Source organism: Lotus japonicus, chromosome 2 (genome assembly GCF_012489685.1).
Source record: "Lotus japonicus ecotype B-129 chromosome 2, LjGifu_v1.2".
Classification (NCBI taxonomy): Eukaryota; Viridiplantae; Streptophyta; class Magnoliopsida; order Fabales; family Fabaceae; genus Lotus; species Lotus japonicus.
Window position 1 is genome coordinate 86687733 of NC_080042.1, and position 24055 is coordinate 86711787.

Sequence of the window (24055 nt, forward strand, 5' to 3'; positions counted from 1 at the left end):
GAATGATTCATTTTCCTAAAGATGAACTACCGGATTGAATACTTTTTTTTCTGTTCCATCTGGAGATTACTGGATCGAATAATGATACATACACACTTCATTTTTTCATTAACCTCATTTTCACACATTTTTGTTTATGTCTCTCAGCATTTTCTATCACATGACAAATTATATCACTCATTTCTATTTTATCACATGAGGTGGAGGTGAAAGTGATTTCTCAACTAAACATTATTCATACCAAATTTTAACACACACACACTACTGGACACGTGAATACAATAAAGCATGGAACATTTTAGGAAATGAAAAAGGGGTGAGAAATTGAACTCCCATGGAGGAGGGAGATGGGGGCAACAGTTCCAGCAGTGGAAACTGCCTTCTCCTTCAATTCATCCAACAACGAAGGCGGCACAAACCCTCTGCGCTTTCCACGGCCTCTGAAACCTTGTTACAAATTAATCCACCTTTAACCCCTTCAACCAGAGTAATTGAATGTGTTAATTATATTGTCATTTTATCATCAGGCACTGAGCTCTATCAGGAGAGATTAGTTAAAGCACTTGCACAAGGTTTACAAGTTCCTGTGTTGGTATTTAATAGCACCATCCTTGCTCCTTATGTAAGTTGTGGAACAAGCTACAAGTTATCCAATGTTTTTTTAGTGTAATATATAGTATTGATTCTAGCTAGACTGCAAATAATTTACATGAATTGAATTGTTATGCAGCAGGATCTTGATGATGACTCTGGGAAGGAAGGTTCTCTGGAGTCAGAGAATAAGGATCATGGTGATTCTAGTAAAAAAGAAGAGTGCACTAGCAGTTCCGGTTCAGAGTCGGATGCTAGTGATGATGATTATAGTGGTGAAGAAGAGTGTACTACCAGTACCGATGCAGAGTCAGATGCTAGTGATAATGAAGATACACAGGAATCTGCTGATGCAGCCCAGGAACATGTCCCACATAATGTTGGAGAATTGCCCAAGGTGTATATGCTATTAATTTTTTATGAGTAATCTACTAAACTTGAATAGAGAGCCTGAAGGAACACTGTTTCTAAGAAAGGTCTCCATCCTGGCCGTTCATTTTATTTTTTTTTGTCCTGATTTGCCTTCGATCAATCTTGGCCATTCATCTTTTTTCTACAGCATTGGGTGACCCAAAGAGAGGGAAGCAGTGTTTTCTTCCACGTTTTCTCTGCCTCTGCCTCTGATTGATCTTGTCGAAGAAGGAGGTGTTAAAGGAGAACAGTGTTTTTGTCCGAAATTGTCGTCATCGTTGCAGGGTTCCCTCACTGTAGATAGGGTTAGGTTAGGATTAGGTGGAGAAGAGAAGAGGATTGCAGTTCAGAGCAAGGAGAAGGTGAAGAGAAGATGACCGAAAATCATCATCACCCTAGACAGGGTTTAGGTTAGATTCAGAAGGAGAAGAGAAGATGGTGGAAGTAGAAGGACGAAATTTCACTGTTTACGAATGGGGATGATCATATGGTGACGAAGAAGGACCAGATTCAGAAGCCAAGATGATGATAGATCACGTCAGTTCAGTACAAGTGCAGCAGGTTCATTCACTTTCCTGATAAATCCCACTGTTCATATATTGTATTGCATTTCAATTTCTCTATAAATACTGTCATTCTTTGGTGTTTCTTCCCATCCCTCACTGCGTTAGTTCCTCAATTCCTCAATTCCCTCAACTGCGTTTAATTGAATGGATTTTGGTTCTTCTTTCAATAGATTTTGGTTCTTTCAATATGTGATTGGAGTTTGCTTGAGTCCCCCTTTTGTCATATATTAGTGATTGTAGTTTGCTTAATTCCCCCTTTGGCTGCTACGTTTGATGCAGTTGCCAGTTTTGGTGAGCACAATGCGGCCTGTCTTCCTATATCCGGGGAAGACACTTTCCTTCTTGCTGCTCCATGTTTTTCTGCTGCTGGTACTTTGTGAGAGGTAAACCATTAGTTTCAACTGCCACTAGGAAAGTGAATTTTTTTATTTTTCTCTGATTTATAATTTTTTTTATGAATGACCTGTGAGTGATTCTTAGGGGTATGTAAAGATAACTTGTAGATGAATAAATCGCTAGGTATATTATTTTTTTGCTTATGTATGAGTTTATGAAATGCTACATTCAAGATTTTTGGTTGTCACAATATGATATTCAGTTGGTTTGACACAGACACTTACGACTATCCTCCACATCTTGATGCTCACTTGGTATTAATCATTCCTTTATTTGTGCAAGAGTAACACTGCTATGCAATTGAACCAGCCTTTGTGTATAGATTTTTTACTAGGAAGTCAGCTGTGCACGAGTTTCACTGCTCTGTTGTATGGGAAGTTTAAATGAATTGCCGAATTAGTTTTCGTTCCAGTCCAAGCTTTTTGATTTAGGGTGCCATCGGCTCTCCTTTAGTGACAAGGTAACAATTTAAATGCTTTCTGAATTCTAAGTTTCTTTATAGGTGAATAATACTCTATATTTCTAGCAAAACAATTAGGGTGTTTACAATTGAATTTGCGTCCTTTGAATTCTATAAGCAATTAAAGGATGTATCAAATTTTTTACATATGCTAAGCTTTGGCTTCTTTACACCATTCGTTGCTATTCCGTTGTGATTTTTCAGCAAAAGTCTCTTCTACTTGGTCTAAAATAAACATTTTATGTTTCCCTTTCTCTTCATTTTAGATATGTAAGTGGCTCATATGATTCTGACAATGTCTTCCTCTTATTGACTAAAGAGATTTCAAAGCACGAATCTTCGAAAACAGTATAGAGGGTTCATCGTTGAGGCTTTTCTATCTTGCACTTTCAGTTTTTGGTAACTCTTCCTCCGAAATTGGATTTGCCTACACTTCATATTTTCAAAATATGAATTTGTCACTTATATTTTCAAAATTGGATTTGTGTACACTTCATATTTTAACTTTGCCTACACTTCATATTTTCAAAATTGGATTTGTCACTTATTACAGATTACAGGTTTGTTTACAAATCTTGATAAATACAATATTTTATTTGCTTTGTGTTGTACCCTTTTAAGTTTATGATCTCATTTGTACCTATTTTTGTTTGAATGATGGGTTGCTTTGTTCAAATCTAGTACCAAAAGAGGCCTAATTACAAATTCTAACGAATTCTATTATTATGTTGTTCATTAAAAACTCTTTGTTTGTGCTGAGATCACATTAATTTGAGCCCTTTGTCAGTGGTGTATTAGTTGAGTGTGCAACTACTGTAAGTTGATACCTCTGATATTCTCCAATCATATTAGCAGTTTCAGTTTAAAAGTTGTTTTTTGTGAACAATATCTCTTATTAATTATGTGTGGTGAACATTTGATTGAAATTTAAGGCTTTGTTTTATAACAGCTTTTGATTAATGATATAATTGAGACCATGTCATGTGAAATGTGATATTTCTCTTTCGTCAAATGCACCTGCTGCCAAGCTAACACTGAGCAGTTTGATTCTTCGGAGAAATCATAAGCTAGAGTCAAATTGAACAGTGCTTTTGCTTTCAATAGAGTGGAAAGAAATGGGATCCAAGAAGGTGGAAGGAAGTCCTCCACAAGCTATGGAATTGAAGAAATGGGTGTATTGATTCAGTACAAGCTGATGCTCATGAGAGTTCAAATTATCTCACTGTTTATAAGTAATTTACGAGGTGGCCTTTATGTTTCCAAGTCCCTCTATAAATGCCTATATAGGCATATTAGTTTTTGCCTTTCAGACTGTACATCACATATCACTACTCACTTGAAGTAACTTTGAATTTATAGAGCCCATTGAATGTTTTTGCTGGCGTAAAAATGTACCAGTCAACCCTATTTATTTTCTTGAGTACTTATGTGTTTTTTAGTCATGGTAAATGGGGTAACTACTATACATGATATCTTGTGTTTTTATAATATTGGGATATAGTTTTAATGTTATCAAACTCCAATGTGATCTAGCAATAGATGGTTGGTTCAAGCGTTTATATTTTGATAGAAAGGTTATGTTGCTTGATAGGAAAACAGATAAAAGAAAACAAAATGGCATGAAAGGAACTTTTCAACCTCTCAAATAATTCTCTTTGCTTTGAAATTTCTTTGATGCTTCAGAATTAGGGTGCATATAAGCATGCTACTAATTCTTTGAAATTTCGCAGAGACCAAACAAGGCCCTCGTGAGGATGCTATTACTTCAAGCTCCAAATAGCCGTGTATTAAGATTAATGTTGTTGAGGAGGGTACTATTGAGGAAGATCTTTGTTCAAGTGGATGCACTACACCAAAGGCTAAAGAGTTCAGAATTCCGAAGGTATTAACATGTCCACCAGCTCCAAAGAAGAGAATAGTAATGCTCAATAAGAATATGTTGAAATTAAGATGAAATCTATAATTCTTATACATTCAAGTGCTTGAGCTTTAGTCACTAGATTACTCTAAATTTTCTAACATGGACGTTTACTCTTCTTGATGTGTTAATTAGGTATTTGTGCAATAAATGGAGAAGCAAATTATGTAAGGTTACAAATTTAAAAAAATGGTAAATCCACTTCTTCAACTTTTCTCTTTGAAAAACATGTAGGAGATAAGGGCACGACGAGACATCGCATGTGAATTGAATTTTGTTGCTTAAGTTTTCAAATTTTTATACTGCTAATCAAGTCATTGTTTTGATTTTCAAAATGCTCATTTTATTCATGTGTGATAACCTCATTCTTTCCATGATATCAGCTTGGAACTCTATTGTGTGTGGGACTAGGATGTGCTCTTCAAGTGTGATAGTCGTATTAATTTTCTGTGTTCAAACAGTAGCTTTCAACTTTTCAGTTTTCTTCCAGCTTTGATTTGGATTTTATCTTAAAAGACTTTTCTCTTATGTGTGGTTAAGCCTTAATTGGAGTATAAATTGTTTGTTTATTGGCAGAAGCTGTGTTTTTTTAATGAAAATTGATGATGTGAAGCTAACTATAAATGGGAACTGATGAATGTTATAGTGAACAATGGACGAATCATTTTGTTGCTTAAATGTGTAAGTCTTATTTTTTTTCACTTTCTCTTGGTCATGCTATATTACCAGTGCATTCAAGAGGTAAAGGAATATCATGGGTTGTGCAGAACGCTGGAAACAAAGAGAAGTGGTTGGATGAAGGCCTTTTTGCTTTGCCATGGAATGACATGATTGAAAAAAGTAGGAGATTTTGCTTGAATTGAATGAACCTACTGAGAAAAATGCAAGTTTCTACTTATGTAAACATGATTTGTTTTTTATATTTCTATTCCTTTTGTTGTCCACGTTGGAAAAGTTTTTCTTGGTCACAACTACCTTGCTTACACAGTTAAAATTTCATGTGGTGAACTGTTTATGCTTTGTCTGAAAGACTTCTGAAGTGGATTAATAGATCCAAAAGTATAATTTCACAATGGTGTTAGCTTGACATGGGCTCAAGATGCAAGTTCATTGTTTTATGCTATGTCAGATGAAAGCAATGACCTGACATGTAAAATTGTTGTTGGCTATACATTTTTATTAGTTTTTGGGGTTGGAGGAAGGGAATGGATTTTAGCTTAGGATAGTCTCATAGTCTCATAAGTTAAACTTTAATGTGGTTTTATGGCAGGGTTCTTTGTAAAAATACTTGGATATGATCCTGTGGATGATTTTGCAGTTTTAAAGAAAGATATTCCAACTATTGTGTGGACATAACAAGCACAAAAGATGGCAAGTTTAAAACTGCGAACTCGAACTCAAGGACTTCATTGGAGAAAGGAAGTAGACAAAATGAAAAGGGTCAACTCTTTTTTTGGGTTTGTGAGTGTGTCACCATTTTGCTGAGAAAAATTGGTGTAAGTACTGCATCAGAGGGAGATTTGGGATATTTCAATAAAGGTTCCCCTTGGAGCAGTTCCTACCGGTTTTATGTACTTATCATTTACTTATGTTTGTTTCTGGTTAGATAGTTCTTTTCTATATTTTTTCTGCATTCCATGGATTTTGTGATCCTCCTCTTCATACATCTTTTTTTATTAACAAGACTTTATCATTTAGTTTCTAAGAAGGGAAGCCCCTATATATGTGTCACACTTTATCATTTAGTTTATGGATAGTGAAAGTTATAAACTATGGCTGGCTGAATCAGATTAAACCACACAAGGCATATCTTTGGAAGAAGTTAGATATTTTCCACCTAATCGAACTGAGTGTCTATAGCCTTCATACATACAACCAGCCCTATCCTCAGTCTTCTTTTCTTTTGGAATATAACTACCAATTATTTTCATGTGCCCTATGGCATGAATACTCCAACCCTACTTGATCTATCTGCTATAACAATGTTACAAATTCAAGTGGGTGACTACTATCTTTGAAACCCCAGAATCTCATGGCCAACAAGTTGAGTTTTGCATACAAAAAATAAGTCTTCTTCGAATAAGATTTCTTTCCATAGCGGTATACTTAAACACATGGATAAATTAGGAAGCTCCAAGTATAAAATGTATCGATTGTAGAAAAACTGAAAGAAACTGACTGAAATGTAAATTACCAGAAGCAAAGTAATGAAATCTAACTGATGAAATATAAATCTACACTGAAAATATTTGGGAGTTTTAAGTAAAAGCAACATAATCTTCTAGGATGACAACTAACTGTCATTGCGGCAAGCAAGACACATAAGGTGAAGTAAAAGAAGCTAAAACTAAATATGACCATAAAAATCAGAACTGATAACACAGATTTTCTTCTTAAAGTCTGCTTATGAATTTGTCTATATGTAACTCTAGAGATGGAGAAAGTTAGCTTCATTGATTTTTCTATATGTATGTGTTTACATACTTTTGGTCATGGTATTTTCTACATGTCATGATATTTTAGAGTTGATATTATTTAGCTTTGGAATTTAATATGAAGTGAAAGTTAGTCTTTTCTTCGAATGTTAGCCGAAGTGGCAGGACTAATTTGACGTAGGGGATCAAAAGGGTTAAGTGTGAATGGTACAGGGTTCAAAACTTGTGGATGAAACACTGTTACAAATAGATTTATTAAGAGTATATTTTTTATTCACTTTGAAGATTGGTATATATTTCTTATTATATGTCATAATATTTTAGAGTTGATATTATTTAGCTTTGAAATTCAATATGAAGTGAAAGTTATGTTTTTATTCGAATGTTAGCCGAAGTGATATGACTAATTTGACGTAGGGGATCAGAAGGGTTAAGTGTGAATGGTGCAGGGTTCGAAGCTTGTGGATGAATTATGTATTAACAATATTTGATAACTAGGATATTTCTAAAAAAAGTAAGATAGTTGTTTTACTTGAATGTTGTGATAGTCCACTTATTTCATGTGGATTGAGTGGGGCATGATTTTTTTCATTTGTTCTAATTGTGTGGAGTTTTTTTTATGAAACTTATGTTTTTTGGGGTAAGTATGTTAATTTTTTTTGGTTAACTAGAAATTGGCTATGTGGGCCAGTTAATTTTCTGAAACTTTGGGCGGCCCAATATTTTGTTGAATGAGGAAATTTAATTTTTTGTTAAATGTTAGGCAGGTCTATGATCTTTGTTTTTCTTTTCCCAGAGACATGAATTTGTCATCATAAAATTAATTTTCTTATTCTCTCCCTTTTAGTTAGGATTCACTTTCTCCCCTTCCCTTTTCAGCCTTCCATTGTTTGTGATCTGAGCTTTGTTTCGTTTCCTGTTCAACAATGGACAAACTTGTGTTCATCCCACTTTGTGCAGCAGTTAGGCTTCGCGTCAGCGTCGTTGTTGCTGCTAATTGCCGAACATGGATAAGAGACGTTCAACTCTATCTCTTTGTATATCTTCTATCATGTTACAAGTAGGTATTTGACAGATTTTATTTTCTAATCTCTTCTTCTTGGTGCATCCAGGTAAGATATTTACTTATTTGACTTATCAGTACATATAATATACTAATCAGTAGTACAAAAGTAACAGTAATCATGATTTTCATGTACCCACCCCAACTGCTCTCAAAGGTATCATACTTGGAAGTAGATTAAAATAATTTTTTAACTTGATTATCATTTGTTTACATGATTAGCGTGGGGCAATTTTCTTGTGTAAGTAGGTCAATTGCTTGAGTCAGTTTGTACAATAAGGAAATTAGTACTTTTTGTGTTTTTTTTATGCGTATTTGACACTTAAGTTTCTTTCTGAATATATGTATATTGTTGACCAAAGTAGGTCAAACACTGAGATTTTCATCATTTTCACTCTGAAGCTTCATATATTTACTATGGAAACTTTAACATTGTAATTGTGTTCAAGTTATTTTGACAGATAAATGACAATACAACTTTTGTTATACATATTAATGTTTATAATTAGTCGTTGATGTCTATGTTTCGGTTAAGCCATATTTTGTGTTGTGATTAGTAAAAGTTACAATAATTGGTATGTGATTTAAATAGATAGAGTTAAATAAATTGATAAATAAATATGATAAATTAAGGAACTACTCGTCCGTGCATTGCACGGAGCCGGGTTAAATTCCTAGTGATATATATATTTTTTAAATTTCTTTGCTGTGGTAAAATGAAGTACTTGGTAACTAGAGCATAGAGTTTAACTTAAGATAATGGATGTTTAAAAATGACATTCTGATGCTAGTGTTAATGCCGCCAATCTATTTGCGTGCTAGGTGCTTTCAAAAGTCACCCAATGTTTACTTTTACTGTGTCTACACAGCAATTCTATTTTTGCATTGTTCTGTTACCCGCAAAGGTTATTGAGTTTCCTTTCTAAATGAACATGATCACAATTTATACAACAACAACAACCATGCCTTTTCCCATTACATAAATCAGCCTATTTGGTACTGCACTGTCATATATTAAGTATTTAAGTTTATCTATAGGTTATTTACCTCTAAATCTCTCAATGATCTGGCCTATGATTTTCCAAGGTAGAGGGATGCAGTCTACCCTAATTATTGGACTTTCATTGAAAATCATTTTGCATAATTCTCAAGTGTACATGAGATGAGTATAAAAACTTTGAACTCATTTGGCTGCAATATATGGTTTGATATCTCACTCTCTACCCTCAACTCTTACGGCAGATAACGTCTGCAACAGATGGTTTGATTTCTGAGCCTTCCAAGTCTAATGATGACAAGTCTGATGATAAAATTGGATGTCAACTAAGAAAAGGTAACATGTTGAGCTAGCTGTAACTTTGATCTGACACTTGTGATATTGAATGATGGTGCAAACTTTTATAAATCACCTTGTTGGATATTTACTTTGATTTTCCCATTTGTATTAGCATTCATGTAATTAATTACATTCCTGATTTTAGGCGACCGTGTGAAGTACACAGGGCCAACTATTCCAGCTACAGCTGATGATAGGTAAGAAAATGATTCCTCTTGTTTTCTTTGTGATAGACCCACCCACGCACTAGAGGTGCAGCCAACAGACAAGGTATAAGGCAGTTTAGGGAGCAGTTAGTTATTGTTAGTTGGAGTCAGTTATGGTTAGTTTGAGTCAGTTATTTTATTAGATATTATGTCAGTTATGTATTTTCAAACTGAATAGAAGTAGTGATAAATAGAGGGCTGTTAGATGGAGTTTGGCATTCAGAAATTCTGATGTCTTGGGGGGGCTGGACTCTCGAAATTCCAGAATCTACTTGGGAGAGACTGGCTCTCGAATACCAGTGTTGTACTATCATCCTATAAATAAATTTTGTTCTTATCACTTTGTCCCCTAGTATAGCATATATATGCTTTACTATGTGATGCTATCTCATGACACAATTAAAATTAAATTTTTCTTAAAGCTTATCTGTTGGATTATATTCTATTGGCAAACACAACACATTGCATGCAAATGAGACTCATGGAGGTATTGCTTTTTGGCAATTTTAACCAATTGTGGATGTATTGCAGCAGGCCTTTAGCTAATGGTAAGAGAGGAGAAGTATATGAGGTTAATGGAGATCGAGTCTCTGTCATTTTCGATATTAATGAGGTTGAGGTGGAAAGTGTTAATGTTAATAGAAAGCCACCAATTTATTGGATTAATGTTAACAACATTGAGCATGATCTTGATGCTCAATCACAAGATTGCTACATAGCAATGGAGGCTTTATGTGAGGTATAGTGCTGTGGTACTTTTGAACCAAAATCAATTTTGTATTAATAATAATAGGTGGACATGAACATGAGTGACTGTTGGTTTTGCAGGTTTTGCATTCCAAACAACCTCTTATTGTCTATTTTCCAGACAGTTTACATAAATCAGTTCCTGAGTCAATGCGAAGTGAGTTTATTCACAAGGTGCAAAAGATGTTTGACCAGTTATCTGGCCCCGTAGTTTTGATTTGCGGGCAATTTGATGCTCAGTCGAATGGACAATTCGTAAGTTTTAATGCCTCCTACTGAAATGCATAATTTTGACTTTTCTTATTCATCACGTTTGACAGACTGTAGTGTACAACCAAACTTTGCTAAGTCGGTAATGATTTCTATCTTTCTACAATTTTTCGCATTAGCTAAAAAATAGTAAGATTAAATCACTATCGTTTCTTTTTCTTCTTAGATACCTAATATATTAATAAATGTAAAGTTGTCGAATTTAGGCTTAAATATGTTTTTGATCCCTGAAAATTTAGCAAATTTTGGTTTTAGTCCCTAAAAAATATTTCTTAGTTTTTTATCCTTGGAAATACAACTTATTATCTGTTTTAGTCCTTGCCGTTAAGTTTTGCTTACAAGGCTCACACAATGATGTCCCAGCCTTCCTACTTGGTGTTTTTTATCTGATTTGGCACTGTGACACTCACGCATTAACACAACTCGGTGCCTCCTTGGCTTTACACATGTGAGACATCATGGTTGAAATTGATGTCAACCTTATCTCCCCCCAAATTAATTGAGTTCATTTTCATAATTGTTCACAGCTTTTTTCTACAAATGAAGGGCAAAAGACATCAAAAGATGGTGAAACTAACAAGGCCTTTAATGTGTTGTCTATACAGACACCTAAGGTAATTGTTAAGTATATCTATTATTATTTTCACCATTACATGGTTTATGTCATTTGAAATACTGTATGACTCTTTACAGGATGAGAATCTACTGGCAGCATTCAAAAAACAACTTGAGGAAGACAGGAAAAGTGTGATTTCACGTAGTAATTTGAATCAACTACGGAAAGTAATTCTCTTATTTCTGATGACTGTTTGTGTGTGTGTGTATGACACATGGAATCTTTTAAGCATTTATAGCTAGCTGGACTTTCTTGTTAGGTTCTCAACGAAAATCAGCTGTCATGCGCAGACCTCTTGCATGTAGATATTCATGGTGTCAATTTGACTAATAAGCAAGGTAAGAAACTCTATTTAGATTTTATAACCGTTAGGATAAAAGTTACCTTAAATTACTCTTAGATATAATTAAGATACAATTTCCACCATACAACTCACATTCTTTTTTTTATGAAATATTTCTTTTATAAACAAAGGGAATAGACTGCATTTTTGGTCCCTTTAGTTTTCACTTTTTGATTCTGGTCACACCCTCAAGTCTCTCTACTTTTAAAATTAAACAAATTTGGTCCTTCTTTCTGTTTTTATATGCATAAAATCATTAAGTCTTCATTTTATTTTCAAATATTTAAGGGTTTATGATGGATTAGAAATATGGTACAAGTTTCACTGTAGCATCATGTTTGTCTTGGTGTTGTTAAATTTTGTTTTCAGAAGCTGAAAAAGTAGTGGACTGGGCAAAAAATCATTACTTGTCCTCATGCCTGCTTCCTTGTGTTAAAGAAAATAGATTGTGTCTTCCTCAGGAAAGGTATAAATGTATACCTTATATCATTCTATTGTATTGGGTAGAAAGAATTTTAAAAGTCATTTGTTTGTTCTTTCCCTTTTGTTCAGTCTTGAAATCGCAATCTCAAGGTTGAAGGGCGTGGAAACAATGTCAAGGAAACCTTCTGAGAGCCTCAAGGCATGTTGTTTATTTTTCTGTTTTTATAAATAAATGATCTTAACTTGGGAGGCGTTTTTGTCTTATGTTGATTTCAATCATTATAAATATGGTAACAGTACCTTCCAGAGAATAAGCATGAGAGTAAAATCATTTCAGCTGTAGTACCTCCGGGTGAAATTGGGGTGAAGTTTGATGACATAGGTGCTCTTGAACATGTGAAGAAGGCACTTGATGAACTTATTATTCTTCCAATGAGAAGGCCTGAACTTTTCACTCATGGAAACCTGTTGCGGGTAATGCTTCTTTTTCTTATATATATTCATTCTCAAATCAATTTTGTTCTCCTTTTATTGTGTGTCATAAATTGAGGAAACTCGTGTCAGCCCTGCAAAGGATTATTACTGTTTGGTCCTCCTGGAACTGGGAAAACCCTTACGGCCAAGGCACTTGCTAGTGAAGCTGGTGCAAATTTTATCAACGTAACTAATTCGACCCTTACATCAAAGGTAATTTTGATTCTGCCACATTTTCCTCTTTGCAACTAAAACTTGGAAATTTTGGTGGTTGGTTTCTCTGATAACATGCTACTCTAATTTTACCCAGTACTGAAGGGCGTGTATGATGTCTATGTTGGAGTGTATGTTACAAGTTGTTAAGGGTCTGCTAGTTACAAGTTCATTAGAAGAGTATATAAAAGGTGAAATAAGGACTGAGTCAATAGTTATATTAAATATACTGGTTAGTAAAGAATAATTTTGAACAGAATTATAACAAGTTGATATTGTTAATATAGTAATTAGAAAATAATTATTCTGTAATTGAATTAGGTTATTAGGATTAGGACAGAATAGAACAGAGGAAATAGTATGTTATAGTTCACTGTTTGAGGGTCTATAATCCACTGCTTTTTCTATTATCAAATTCATTTGAATTTTTTCCCATTAAATTTGTTATATAAATTGTTCCAGTATTTTAAATGTGTATGAGTTTCTTCTCTTGTTTATGATATACCTTATGCTGTTTATTTCTTTGCTGATACAGTGGTATGGAGAAGAGGAAAAATTAACCAAAGCACTTTTCTCATTAGCCAGCAAGCTTGCTCCTGTCATTATATTTGTTGATGAAGTGAGTGTCTGAATGCTTAACTTGTCTCATCTTTAGTTTTGCTTTTCAAAATATGCTTCTTCCATCTTTTTATTTATATTATTTTTGTTAAATTGATACACTGGAGTTTAGATACTTGCTGAAAACTAAGTACTTAGTCCTTCTAGAATTCTCTATGTAAGGTTAGTAACTGTTTTCTGTTGAGCTGTTATAGCTAACACAACAGACCTGTGCCAAAAAGGATGAGCAGTAAAAAGCCATCTTTTGAAATTTATTTTTTAACCAACTTCAGTTTCCCCTTTCCAGGAATGCTCCATACTGGCAATCTTTCTTACTTAGATAACTAGTATTTCAGTCTAGGCTTTATTATCTTATCTATCTCAATCACGACTTATAAAATTGGTTGCTGACTAAAATATGCATTGTAGATTGACAGTTTGCTTGGTGCTCGAGGTCGTGCTTCTGAGCATGAGGCCACTAGAAAATTGAGGAACGAGTTCATGGCTGAGTGGGATGGACTAAGGTCAAAAGAAAACCAAAGAATACTCATCATTGGTGCAACAAACCGGCCATTTGACCTTGATGATGCTGTTATTCGCCGCTTACCAAGAAGGTAGTAAGATTCGTCTTACTTACAATTATTGGCTGAAGAGTTATAGCCATTATCTTCTGTTCAATTATCACATTTTTTATCTTTTGGTGGCATTGTGTTTGTCCAGGATATATGTGGATTTACCAGACGCAGAAAATCGAATGAAGATTTTAAGAATAATTCTTAAACATGAAAATTTGGATCCTGATTTTCAGTTTGACAAACTTGCTAACTTGACTGATGGATACTCTGGCAGTGATTTGAAGGTGGATATTGTTTTTTAAGTCCTACTAAATTGAAGAGGGCGCTATACTTGGTTCAGTATAGTGGTGCCTAACACTATTCTCATGCTTTTCGTTAGCTGCAATATCTTATGATGTGTCTAATAATATGGTGATTTGCGATTACATTTGGCAGAACCTCTGTGTTGCTGCAGCATATAGACCTGTTCAAGAGCTCTTAGAGGAAGAAAAGATGGTACGTTCATTATAAAATTAATTGCTCTTTCATGAGTCATGGATGTGCAGTAAATATGTGAAACTTGCTCGGCTTTCTTGTACTGATTGCTGTGTTCTCGATTCATGCACTTTTTTTAAATTCTTTTAGAATTTCCGCAACCACAAAAATGCATTTTCATGGCGAACCTTAGTAACTTACATTATCCCTTATCCGTGGAAAATATGATAGATACAACAGAATGAAAATCTCTCATAAACTTTATGTTCTTGTCATTGCAATTTTGTTCTTCAGGTCTGGATGCTTTAAAAAGTAAGTTAATTATAGATGCTGTAACTTTATAGCTGTAAATCTCTCAGAAAACATCCATAATTAACTTCAACATCACTCACTGCCAATTGTTTAAGATTACTTTGCCTGCTCACATGTTATTTCTACCTTTTGGCTTGCACAGGGAGGCAATAAAGGTACAACTTCTGCATTAAGGCCTCTTACTTTGGATGATTTAATTCAATCGAAATCCAAGGTATAAATAATGTGTGTGTATACTATATGGGTTAAAATTAAACATGGTTTTCGTCCTTATAAAATTGATACATTTTAAAATGTGTAGGTGCGTCCATCAGTTGCCGGTGATTCAGTAAGCGCGAAGGAGTTGAGCAAGTGGAACGAAATGTATGGTGAGGGTGGTACGTACTAGGACAAAATCATCACCATAAGTGGTTTTTAAGTTATTTGGATTCAGAGAAAAAGAAGAGAATGAAAGGAAAAGTGTTAGTAATGAAAATGAGTGTGATTTCGTTGCGAAGAGTTCACTGCAGACTTTTCAAGCGTGATCCATTGAGCTGATATAAAAGTAATTCAGTTTAATGTATTTTAACGAGATGTATTATCCCCTGTCTTAATGCCGGGAATATCCATTCATATGTTTAATAACAGGGGTAATTCGGTAATTCCCCAATTAATTTTTGTCAGCAATGTTTTACTGATTTCCTTTTTTATCTGATCTCTTTCTCTCAATTGACCTTATATTTTTCATGTACCAAAAAAAATTGACCTTATATTTTTCAAGGACTACCTGAACTAATTTTAGAGCTGTCTTTCATGACCAAGTTTTGAGGTCGGTGATCATGTACCTACAATAAATCCTATCTTGTTTTTTATCACTTGCGAATGAAATACTTCATTTATATGCGAAACTAGTATCTTTTACCCGTGCGATGCACGGGATAGTCATTTTGTGTGTGCGTGTGTTTTTTTTTAAATATGTGTTATTTTTAAAAAAAATATCATTAATTTATAAGGTTTTTTTAGGGTTGTAACATACCGGTTTGGTTCAGATTTAGGGTATTTAAATATCTGAACCAATTAAACATGTTCGGCTTGGGTTGGTTCGGATTTACTGATTTTTGCTTTGGGACCCGAATCAAACCAACTCAATCTCAACCGGATTGGTTCAATTCGAATGGTCAGATTTGAAATACAAAATATTATTTTGAAATTTGCACAAAATTTATTCTAAAAACGTGAAAATTATAAAGAAGGTAGAAACTTCATATAATCCAACACCTCCAAAATACAAACATATATAGATTACATAATAACTTAGGTGATTAACTTAAACAAACATTATGTCTTGGGCTGAATGGTATAAAATTTGTTCTCATACCATTGGTTGGTTAGGATTCATCGGATACTCGATTGATAAATTCGGAACCCAAACCAATAGTGATCTGATGCTGTAAAGAAATCTGAACTTAACTGATGATCCAATCCAACCCACCATAATATGTTTTGTTTGTTTCGGCTTGATCGGATTCGCGGATCGGACTGTACCCGCTTACACCCTAGTTTTTTTTAATAAATGTTTGTTTTTTTTTATCCTTTCTTTTGGCCATTGTAAATTTAAAATTATATTGCATAATTTGTTAAAATCTTATACTAATTGGAGGATTAATGGAATGCATATAAAAATTAAAAAAACATTTGTGGGTTATTGTTCAAAACCTAACAAAAAGACACATGGGTGGGCACAAATAGAGAAGAAAAAGAGTTCCTCTTAGAAGAGATTTATGGAAAGTCAGTACTTCTTGGAGAATATTTCCAACAATTTTTTTATTTTTTAACTATGACTTTTACTGTATAGTCTTCATAGACTGTGATTTTTGTGGTTTTAATATGTAATAAATTAGAATATAAAAAAATAACCAAGTGAACTGGTGAGAGGTGAATGTGTGAAATTGGATCCTAGTAAATAAGTTGATCAATGGAAGAAAGGAGTGACGATGACGCCACTGACTAATTGTCTCCACCTTCCAATATTTAAGACCTGGGTAAATATTTATTAAGCAAACGCATGGAATTCACTTATGTTATCCAATGAGATTGATCCATTCAAACGGCACTTTATATTTTCATTTTCTTGAATTGTGATATGTTAAGATATGTCGATCATATTAAGTCCATAAAAATAATTTTTTTAGGAAGTTCTGAATAAAATTAAAATAGGAACTAAGAAACTACCAAGCAAAGAATTTGAATGGTTAATGGCATAGATATAATTTTAACCTTAATTGTTTTTTCGGTTACTCAAACAAAAGTTGAATAGGCTAATTGGTGTTTAACAATTGACTCAGTTTTTATTGTGATGTTTTATTTTTAATTCAAATTTCAATACAGTTTTTAATTGCATTTAATATAAGCTTCATAATTTCACAATTTAGCAGAAGGAATATAGAAAAGTATACCGCCATCTTTTAAATGCATTTGTGCAATTACCCATAAAATATTAAAACAAAAATCTCAAATTCCAAAGAAAATTAACCCAATGAGAAAAACAGATTCAAAGAAAATTAAGGGAAAAGACTTAGAGAAGCACAATCCGTGCTTTGCACTTCTATGCATGCACAAAAGCTCCAATTCCCCGAAAGTGAGAAAAAAAATGGGCTTGTTGTCGAGTTTATGAGGTGAGTCCAATGGGAATGGAAAGAGAGGTGTAAAAGTAATCATGGGAAAGAGATAAAAGATATAGGGATATAATTGTAATATAAGGAAGGAGTATAGTAGTAACTTTACAGAGTTCTTAACAACCACTCATTTTTTTCAAGGTTTTTTTTAATATTTTTCTTTCTTTTTAGGGTCCAAATTGCTTCTTAGAACTTCACCACCAGGCTCAAATGCTCAATGAAAGAAGTATCATAAAGCCAAGCAATTAATGAGGAAAAATGAATGAAGGAAGGAAAAACGACCACCAAGAGGAAGAGAGTACGTGATCAAACTTGAAAAAGGGATAAAATTTCGAACCTAAAACAGATGAAAATATCAACAACTCAAAAGGGATAAAATTCCGAACCTAAAACAGATGAAAATATCAACAACTCATGAACGTGCCAACCTAAGGACAAAGAAATGTCGGTGCTCAATGCAGAACAAAGAAGGCAGGAAGAATGTAAAATTAAAAGGGTACTTAGTGCATAATTATTAACTCTTATAGAATGTTCTGTATAACCGTTGAAATATAACTCACAAAAAAACAAAAAGATTACTCTCACTGACTCCCAATAAAGTGTAATAACAACTCTTAAATACACTTTAAACACGATTAAAAGCAGGAAATAAAACTGACAATAAGCAATTATTTGTAACCGTTATTGGCAAGTATCAAAATAAGCAAAATTATTATTCATGACTTATTGATAAATTAAATGAGTAAAAAATAACAAAAAATTTATAGGAGAGTATTGGCCAAGATGACATGGCTGTCATAAAACTCACCCCAAATAACTTAAGGCAAAGCACACACACCAGAATAACCCTTCATTATAATATAAATGTGAAACGTTAACAAAATGCATGTTACTCAAATCACGAAGCAACCAAAGTGCATGAAGCATGAAATTTCAACATCAATGAAAGGATAAACATAACATAAAGTTGAAATGTAACTCATGGAAACTCAATAATTCTTAATAAAGTGAAATAGCATTACTGACCCTTAAAGACACTTTAAATAAGATTAAAAGTAGAAAACATAACTAACAATAAGCAATTATTTCTAATAGTTATTGGCAAGTATCATGAATAAGTAATATTATTCATGATTTATCAACTAATGAAATGAGGAAAGAATAACAAAAAACTTGGAAGGTATTGGCCAAGATGCCATTGTATTTTCTTCTTGTGCAGCTGGCATAAAACTCAGGCACATCATTGAGAGTAAGAGAAAAAATACAATGCTTCATTAAATTAAAAAAAATAGAGGAATGGAATAGATGACGATTTAGAAGAACGTTACCGCCTATGGACGTGAAATACATATTGCTCATAAATCTTTTGAAGAAATCAGTATAAGAAAAAAATTAGAGGAATGGAATATATGAGAATTAAGAAGAACACGTTACATCCTATGGATGTGAAATACATAATGCTTATAAATCTTTTGAAGAAATTAATGTAAGCAAGGGACACTTGAGCAAAACTTACTGGGGAATGGAATAGATCTTTTGAAGAAAGAGAGAACTTTTTCTCTAGTTTTCCATACTTCAACAAAACTTCAATACTCTATCAAGTCTCATGTGAAAGAAGTGGACAACATCATACTAAACCTGAAGTGCTTTCATTCCACAATGTGATAGAGACCACCAGGTGCATATAGAGATGCCTTGGATCTATGAAGGAAAATTTGAGATTATTATGTATAAAAAACTAAGACGGACCCTGAAGGATCCAAGCTCCTTTCAGAAGGTCTTACATTGAAAACCAAGAACCGAAAAACTCCAATTAGCTCTCCACCTTCATTTGCAGTTCTTCAAATGACCAGGTGTCCCCCCGTGTCTTCGATTTCTCCGCAGTTTCAACTGAAGTTGGCACAAAATTCACAAATCCCACCATCTACATGAGTGCATAGAGAGCCAGCCCATCTGAGATATAATGGAAAATAAAGGAAAAAGGTTTCGAATGAGTCAACAATCACGCAAAAATCACAAAAGTCATATTGGATTATCTATATCTGACCAGAAAAAGAAAATCACCAGAACAAAAAGATCAGAAAAATGCTATATGATTAGTGAGAACTATTTTGAACTCAGTAACCTTTGACAGGAACAAAAAAATGGAAAACAATTAAGTAGATTACGCAATGAAGATTAATAATTGATTAAATAAAAATAAAGTGTAGAGCTTAGCAGGTATGAGCAATAACCCAAACTGAGTCATCTTCTCACCAGTTCGGGTTTGCACAGAACCACAAAGTTTCAAAGGATCGTGTGGAGGAAATTGAAGAGAGCTGCAAAAGGTTGAACTTTGGCATCAATAAAAAGGGGAAAATAAAAAATGTCAAATATCAATTCTAATTTTGTTTAATGGATACAAACAGAAAGAACTATTTTCCTGTAGAGAGAGCGAGAGAGAACATTTCGAGGCTAGCCCCTCATGATCAATTTAAAAATTAGGCCAATAATCAATGTGATTTCAAGACGGTGAAGAAAAGATATAAGACATTCTTAGACAAAAATCAAGTGAAAAAGCAACATGGAAATAATAAAGCTTGTTGCAATTAAGATTATTCATACCTGAATCATTGAGAACAGTGTAAATCAAAATAAATTGTTCAACCAACAAAAAAGGATTCTTAAAAAACAAAGAGAAGAAAGATTCAGGCAATACTTGAATGAAAAAGTTAAACTTTTCAAAGTGGAGTGCATTTTCTACCTTTTAACTAAACCAAATTGCTATATCTGTATGTAATGATTCCCGAAACCTTGGCACCACCATCAATCTGATTTGCATCTTACTCTTTTCATATTACTGATAGCCGCTGTCAAATTCTTATTAAATTCTTTACAATGTCTCAATTCCTTAATTATTTTGGGTTATCCCTTTATGTCATGTTCAAGGAATTTGAGTTTCAAAATTGAGAGCTGGTTTAAATCTGCAGTAAACTAATCTGAAATTCAAACTAAAATAGGGAAAAAAACAAAGGTGTAGTAACTCACCATGTCTGTCACTCCCATGACGAACACAAAAAGTTTAAAGATATTTCAGCAATTTTTCTGAATAGATCCACCATTTTGTACCTGGCCACCTCTTCTTTTCATGTGTGGACATCAAGTCATGAAGTTAAAGTGACTCAGACTTATACAATATATAAGTGAACATAAGGATATAAATAATGGTATTCGCCAAAGGAATGAATTTTGCTGGTTGATTTTGGGATTTGAAACTAACAGGGGAGAGAAAAAACTACAATGATGATGCAGGATGCGAAGTCAATAATAGTTTGGTGCATTTCAAAACTCATCAACATACTAAATTGGTTTAATCTTTTCAATACTGGTATTTTGCAAACTCATCATGGAAATCATGTTAATTTTATTTTTGAATAGCATCAAAATCATGTTAATTAAAGAAGCTTTCTTGAATTAAAAAGAAACCAAGATATGAATTGATTTCCAATACCTTAAATTAATAAGTACCTAATCTTTTACTTCAATGTTATGGCTGCATGAGGGGCATTATGTGGTTTCAATTTCTTGGTTGAGATTGTTGTTATCTTTAGGAGTGATAGTGGGAGTGATTAATTCATTGCCCCAGATCTCCTCATCATCTCCTACTGTGTCCCTGCAACATAAAACTATACCATTTTAAAGGAACATAAACATCATAGGGATTTGAAGAATCAGAATAAAGACCAAAATCTAAAAGGAATGAGGGCCTTTAGAATAGAGCAATCAATTTATTCTGCCCTCACCTCTGCGATCAACCTCAACCGCCCTCTCCACAGCTTGAATCGCTTCCAAAGGTTCCATGTCATCTCTGATATGGAAAGGGGTTTGAGACCTAGACATTGAGTGAGTCACGACCTCTACAATCTCTTCCGATAGAGACTCTCTAGCTTCTGAAAAAAGACAAACAATATCTATAGGCAGAGATACTTTCTCTGTTAAACAGCAAAAAACAGCACCGACTTCACATGATATACCTAAAATAAAAGCATGAATATACCAAAAATAAAAGCATCATGAGGACATTATTGCTGCATCTGCCCGCCCCCTTTTGAAGAACTAAGATAAAAACACATTCAGAACTGGTAAAGCCACAACACATTCAGAAGTAAACCGCAAAATCAAGAGAAGCAATAAGGAGACGTCCATACCGGGTGGAAGACGATTCAGTGTCTCCTAATGCCCAAGTTCAGACTGACATACTGGTAGGGAGAAACCCAACCAAGCAAAATCAAAGAAAGAAAATGAAAACAAAATTAAGAGAAGAAGATAAAATGAAGGCTTTTGCTAAATTTCTCGTCAACATTTCACCATTTTAGCAATACAACTTATACTACCTATCCTCTTAAGGAATGAAAGGTGACCTTATATGTGGCACCATCCTAGGAAATAGAATATTCTAGATCATAAGGTATAATAAAATACTAGAACTATTAAACTAATATTCATAAAAGAGCAATATAATGAAACTAGCTATTTTTGGCCCAACTAATAGAAGTCCATTGAGGATGCAACCCTCTACCATTACCATCCCCTTGAAAACATCCTTGTCCTCAAGGATGAGTTGGAAGGATGAATCCAAATAAGCAGAACACAGGAGTAGCCATGCAATGATGAGAATCCAAGTAAGAAGAGAACAATATGTGTCATTATGAAGCACTGAAGCAAGCGGTGACGGTAAGAATTTAATTCCCTGGTGCCCAAGCCACATGGTTTGTGCTGCAAAGCTAGACCAATCGAATAGCTTAGGTGCTGCCACATTTAATGACAAAGAGTAAGCAGACACTATTTGTGGTTGCAAGTCTTCAAAGAAGATAAAATGAGACATGAGAAAAACAATGAGGCATAAATGTTCAAAGTTAATGATGCTAGGGTCAAATATCACAGGGAGTGAATCATGCAACTCAAGTCCGCTAGGTATATTTGCATAAGAACTATATAATGAATTGCCATAGTTAGTAACACAAATGAGCTCATGCATTTCCTCAAACATATGGTGTGAGATACTAGAGACATGGTTGGTGGAGTAAAAATCTGTCTCAAAGTTCACTTTAGGGATACTACCATCAGAAACCTCTTGAGTAGGATTCTGAGAAGTTAAGTCTTCAGATAATGGGGTTTGAGGCTCAACCTCTGCTGTTGCCTGGAATCCCATATTAACTGCATAAATTACCTCAGCTGTGAATTGATGTGATGCTTCTAATGAAACCTCAGTGTTGGAATGAGGTCCAATGACCAGTGTAGTAGCATATGACCAATCAACAGTGTCACTCACAGTGTGTTCAGATCTGATTCTGGTATGATTCTCAACCATGGATGTCTCAATTAGATTTACCCCTGACTCTATAAAAACAAACTCAGATTTGGTAGCACAACAATGAGATTTGAATTCTGTCTTGAATTCCTCACAAGTATGAAACTGTGGTAGCAAGTTGCTGAACCAGGATAGAGCATTTGTGGCATCACATTTCAGTTTTTTATTTGTAGAATACTTAGCAACAGTTGGCAACAAAGTAGGACCTAGGTAACTCAACCTTGAATCTCCAAAAATACATTTAGAGAAGTCACCATGGGATAGAGAAAAAACAGCATTGTAAATACCAGGATCAAAGGAAGTAATAATGAAGCCAAGTAAAGCCGGTAGAGAAGTTTCAACAATTATAGATGCCAGGACCAATGAATCAAGTTGAGGAGTCCCAGGCATGATGAAATGCCTTAGAAATTTTTCAATGTTAACCTGCTGCTCTTCATAATTCCTCTCAGAGCTGTTGTCAAACACATGGTGGAAAATACCAGGATCAAATAGCTTATGAGCAATATCTAGTAGATCAGGTTTAGCAAGTACGAATGTAGGAAGGGATTTAAGCATTTTCCAAGCAACAAGGCTAGAATTCAAAAATTGGATTGGCAACTTTTCAATATGACCAGTAACATGCTTTTCAATAGAATCCCCAACAGTTTCCTGCATAAGCTCTTTCTCAAGCAATGCCTCAAACACTTGGTGGCTTAATATGAAATCTTCATCCACACATTTAGTCAAGCCCCCATATGCTAGCTTAGGAGTGTGAGTACAAATTCCAGGAGCAAAAGAGATTATGAACAAGCCTGATTTAGTCAAGGACTTAAATAACAGAGAGTTAAGAACATAAGTAGAGCCAACTTGTTTCTCATGATCTTCCAACTCATGCAATTTGTCAAATAGGTTTCTCTCATGCATTTTAGCAAACAGTTGGGGTACGGTTGTTGCCACTGCTGTCAGTGTGGGTAAAGGGATAATAGCATTTGGGCATGGAATAGATGCTAAGTGAGATCGTACCTCTAGTGAAATTTCTTCAGATATAACCTTAGGTACTACAGTAGAAGTAGCATCAGATTCCAATGTGAAAGCCTGGTTATATTCATCTTGAGACATGGCTTTTGCAGTAGCTTGTTCCTCTTCGACAATAACCTCTTGTACAACCACCATCGGCTCAATGATTCTCTCAGAGGTGCTTGTAGTTGGAACCACGTTTGCAGATTGGAACAGGTCAGTAAATGACTGTGCGGCAGAGGTCTTTGATCGGTTGCTTCCAGTTTTGTAGACAACACTATTTGTTATAAATTGCCACTTGAAGTCATCCCGGAATTTCTCCCATGAATCAATCTGATCTTGCATTACCTGAAACCATGTTAAAGCTTGTCCTCTCATGCACTGAGCAAGCAGTTGGAAACGGGTTTCCCATGGGTAGGGATTCTGAAGAAAGTATAATCCAACCTCCAATAGCCAAGAACTTGGGTTTGCTCCATCGAATGAGGGAAGTTTTGAGCTATCCTTGGTCTTGTGCGTCTGAACTCGTGAAATATGTGGGTTATGGTGTGGGTAATAATATGGAGTAGGTTGTGGGTTGTACTGGTTAATCTGGGGGTAAGGGTCTGTAACCGGTTGGGGGTAGTGTGAGT

The 24055-nt window shown here is 34.4% G+C and overlaps 1 protein-coding gene and 1 long non-coding RNA gene across 22 annotated transcripts; one reads left to right on the forward strand and one right to left on the reverse strand.

The window, feature by feature from the left end:
• The first annotated feature begins 306 nt into the window (after positions 1-306).
• Positions 307-15088, forward strand: LOC130740507 (outer mitochondrial transmembrane helix translocase-like). Of its 6 annotated transcripts, none has more exons than XM_057593143.1 (25): positions 307-622; positions 731-988; positions 1151-1563; positions 1848-1951; positions 2287-2424; positions 3374-3668; positions 4155-4306; positions 4478-4534; positions 7738-9173; positions 9322-9373; positions 9914-10121; positions 10211-10384; positions 10927-11013; positions 11093-11182; positions 11275-11353; positions 11728-11824; positions 11911-11980; positions 12079-12255; positions 12346-12468; positions 13004-13087; positions 13495-13679; positions 13786-13924; positions 14076-14135; positions 14569-14640; positions 14728-15088. In XM_057593143.1, the coding sequence occupies exons 11-25, from the start codon at positions 10104-10106 to the stop codon at positions 14812-14814; spliced, it is 1542 nt and encodes a 513-aa protein (XP_057449126.1). In that variant the 5' UTR covers positions 307-622; positions 731-988; positions 1151-1563; positions 1848-1951; positions 2287-2424; positions 3374-3668; positions 4155-4306; positions 4478-4534; positions 7738-9173; positions 9322-9373; positions 9914-10103; the 3' UTR covers positions 14815-15088. The 6 variants fall into 6 exon arrangements, with proteins under 6 accessions (XP_057449126.1, XP_057449129.1, XP_057449125.1 ...); XM_057593146.1 differs by having other exon boundaries at positions 3529-3668; XM_057593142.1 differs by lacking the exon at positions 3374-3668.
• A 3373-nt stretch (positions 15089-18461) lies between these two features.
• On the reverse strand, positions 18462-21466 carry LOC130740509 (uncharacterized). 16 transcript variants are annotated; one of them, XR_009020168.1, is made up of 6 exons: positions 21268-21447; positions 21094-21175; positions 20863-21030; positions 20571-20732; positions 19337-20201; positions 18462-19033 (listed from the first exon to the last, which is right to left on the reverse strand). It is a non-coding gene; the product is annotated as an uncharacterized LOC130740509 (long non-coding RNA). The 16 variants fall into 16 exon arrangements; XR_009020167.1 differs by having other exon boundaries at positions 20863-21009; positions 21117-21175; positions 21268-21446; XR_009020171.1 differs by having other exon boundaries at positions 21117-21175; positions 21268-21446.
• Between the last annotated feature and the right edge of the window lie 2589 nt (positions 21467-24055).